At 45.7% G+C, this 3,115-nt stretch overlaps 1 protein-coding gene across 1 annotated transcript; it reads left to right on the forward strand.

Annotated features, from left to right (window-relative positions):
• The first annotated feature begins 308 nt into the window (after positions 1–308).
• On the forward strand, positions 309–1,183 carry LOC130139358 (cysteine-rich receptor-like protein kinase 29). The gene has a single exon (XM_056316163.1). The coding sequence runs from the start codon at positions 386–388 to the stop codon at positions 1,181–1,183; it is 798 nt and encodes a 265-aa protein (XP_056172138.1). The 5' UTR covers positions 309–385.
• The last annotated feature ends 1,932 nt before the right edge of the window (positions 1,184–3,115 follow it).

Below are 3,115 nucleotides of genomic sequence, written 5' to 3' on the forward strand. Positions count from 1 at the left end.
ATCAAAGTACTAAGTAATATAAAATGTTGGGTCCACATTATTTTTCAACTTTTCTTTTCCATTAGAGTCGATGCTTCTTCGAGACTCGAATTGCTCATTGCTTGGAAAGCGCCGGTCGCCTTATTATACTTGCAAAAGACAGAGACGCAGTCAAAGGAATCAACAGTGTCTCGTGACTCGATAATTGCCCCTCAAGAAACACGACAACTTTGCGGCAACTTTACGTGCTGGACCTAGCGTGCTAGGCATGGCAGCCGCCCTATATAAAAATCATTCGACACATTTTGTTTTGCACGCTATCAACACGGTAGTCATATTATCTACGGAACGAACCTGTTGAGTAATACTTCTATCAAAGAGGGACCCGAATCACCCAAAGAAAAAAATGGATCCTGCAAGTCTCCTTCTCTTGCTTCTTCTCATGTTTGCTTCCACCATAAACGCCCAATTCCCAGTGACCCACTGTGGTTCGACCGGCAACTTCGCTGCCAACAGCACCTACCAAACCACCCTTACCACCCTCCTCTCCTCCATCTCCACCACCAACTCCTTGTCCCTCTCCTACGGCTTCTTCAATGCCTCCGCTGCTATCTCCGGTGCCTCCCAAACCCTCTACGTCTTTGGCCTCTGCCGCGGTGACTTAACCGCCGTGAGCTGCCGCACCTGCCTCAATGTCTTGGCCTCCGACATCCGCCGCCTCTGCCCCCTCCAGAAGGAGGCATTCCTTTACACCGATAACTGTGTCATCCGGTACTCAGACACCTCGTTCCTCGGTGTAGTCGCGACAGAACCCTCCTATGTGGTGAGAACTTCTTACGAGGTCTCAAGCCCGGACACATACGACGCAGTGCTAAGGAAGCTCCTGAATGCTCTGTGGGCCGAGGCGGCGGGTGGCGGCTCACTGAGAAAGTACGCGTCGGGGAACGAATCAGCGGGGCCTGACATGATCTACGCGTTGGTGCAGTGCACACCGGACTTGACGAAGCAGCAATGCAGCGACTGCCTGATGATAGGCGTCCAGACGATCAGGGACTGCTGTGCCAAGTACACAGGAGGACGGTTCATGGTGCCAAGTTGCCTGATCCTATACGAGACCAATTATCAGTTCTTCGACCCGGTCAGTCAGCCACTTCCGCCGCCGCCATCTCCACCACCAGGTATGTTGGGTCTTGTTCAGAGTTAGGTACAAATTTTTTTACTACAAAAATATTCGAATTTCACGTGAGATTCACGCAACCAATTATTCATATGAGCTTAATCTACATGCTTTATAAACTACACCATTTTTTTTATTGATATATGCTCAGTAGATCATGTAATTTTTATTTTTTGGATCGGTGCATTTAATAAATACTTTTTTGGCAATAAAGAAGGTATCCGTTGGTCCATTTTTTCGGGAAAATAAGATATGTTTAATCTTTGATGCATCTACTTGGCTACTAGTCAACTATCACAGTCAGTTCATTGAATCACAATTTATGGTATTCATGGCTCACAAGCTGTCATATGAGACTGGGAGTCTAGGCTAGGGTTATTAGGATTTTAGTATCCAAAATCCATAAATTGTAAATGAGAAGTGTGGATGGAAATAGTCCCACATTGGATAGAAATTGTGATGAAAGATGGTTTATTTAGATGAGCCTCTCAAATGGGTTTGGGCCCCAAGGGGTACCCCACTTTTGTGGAAGAGAGAAGACCTACGCCAAGCTAGGTCGGTCCCCCACGCGCACCGCCGCAATCCATCCGGCCAGCTCAAGCCCGAGTCCATTCCATCGGTTTTTTTTTCCGAATAGACACGTTTTGTTAGAAATTATTTATTTATTTATTTTGGACAAACAAAAATGTCTGTTCGTGAGGTTCGGTTCGCCCGAATGAAAAACTGTTTCGGTTCAAGCAAGCCTTCATTGCTCGCGACTGTTCACGAACCAAACGAAAAAAGTTGGAGCCAAATAGGTGGAGATAGGCCACAATGTGAGGCCAAAGGTGGAGCCAGAGAGAAGCTCTCATCAGAAGGAGGTGAGAGCTGTAGCTCGCGTGGGAAGTGAGAGCAAGAAGGTGCTCTCTTGAAGATCTCCGTGTTTGTGCATATATTTACATCCATTTTGAGTGTTTAGGCGAAGCTAAACATCATGGATTTTGGGTACAATCATAGGGCTGAAAAATACTTGACCCGCAAGTGATTGTGAATTCTGTAATACTTTTCTGATTTGATAGTGGTTTATTTGTTGGCTCTTTCCGTAGACGTAGGTTCCGAGACTCAGATCAAATCACGTAAACCTCTAGTGTGATTTTTTTCTTCCACTCTGTTTCGCGTCCTGATTCCCTCGCTCTCGTTCACGCTTCCGTGCACAACAAACTGGTATCAAAGCCAGATTGAGATCTGAGGACCTGTGAGCTATAGGAATTTTGGTCTGTTCGAGGAGATGAAAGAGAAGGCGCAGAGCACCATCTAGTTGTCGTTGTCTGACAAAGTGCTTTGTGAAGTAGCCGATGAAGAAACGGCTTTCGGTTTGTGGAAGAAGCTCGAGCTCTGCAGGAACTCAATTGGTGTCTACAAAAATAGCTTCATGAGGTAGCCGATGGAGAAACAGCTTTGGTCTTGTGGAAGAAGCCCAAGCTCTGCAGTAGCTCGATTGGTGTATGCAGAAAGTGAGCACCCATAGGAGAGTTGGGAGAGCTGACATGGATAATCAGCATTATGATTTGGCTATAAATATCGAGCCAAAGCAGAGATTTATTAAAATATATCTTGAATTTGAACTCTTATATCAAAAAGCATGCTTCACATGCCCATTACATCTTCGGCGTAGCGGAAGCGTAATGGAGCCAAAGGATTTGTTTCTTTCTTTTGATGCATTAATGAATGCATGCGATGGCCATCTTCATGGATGAATGGATGAAAGTGGACGGCAGCCCACTTTGCATTAAACGTGTTCCCTTCTTGCCTTTTGTCTTCTTTGACAAAGGCCATGTGAACGTGCAGGAAGAAAGAAGAAAATGAGCAGCTTCTTTGACTTTGTTCTCCGAAGAGGAGAGAAGCCATCATTGTTGACTTTGACTGAGAAGGAGTAGAAATGAAGAGCACGTAGATCTTCTTCGGCCATCATGAACCATG

Source organism: Syzygium oleosum, unplaced genomic scaffold (genome assembly GCF_021117445.2).
Source record: "Syzygium oleosum isolate NSW1041296 unplaced genomic scaffold, Sole_v2.1 Sole_v2.11, whole genome shotgun sequence".
NCBI classification, from domain to species: Eukaryota; Viridiplantae; Streptophyta; class Magnoliopsida; order Myrtales; family Myrtaceae; genus Syzygium; species Syzygium oleosum.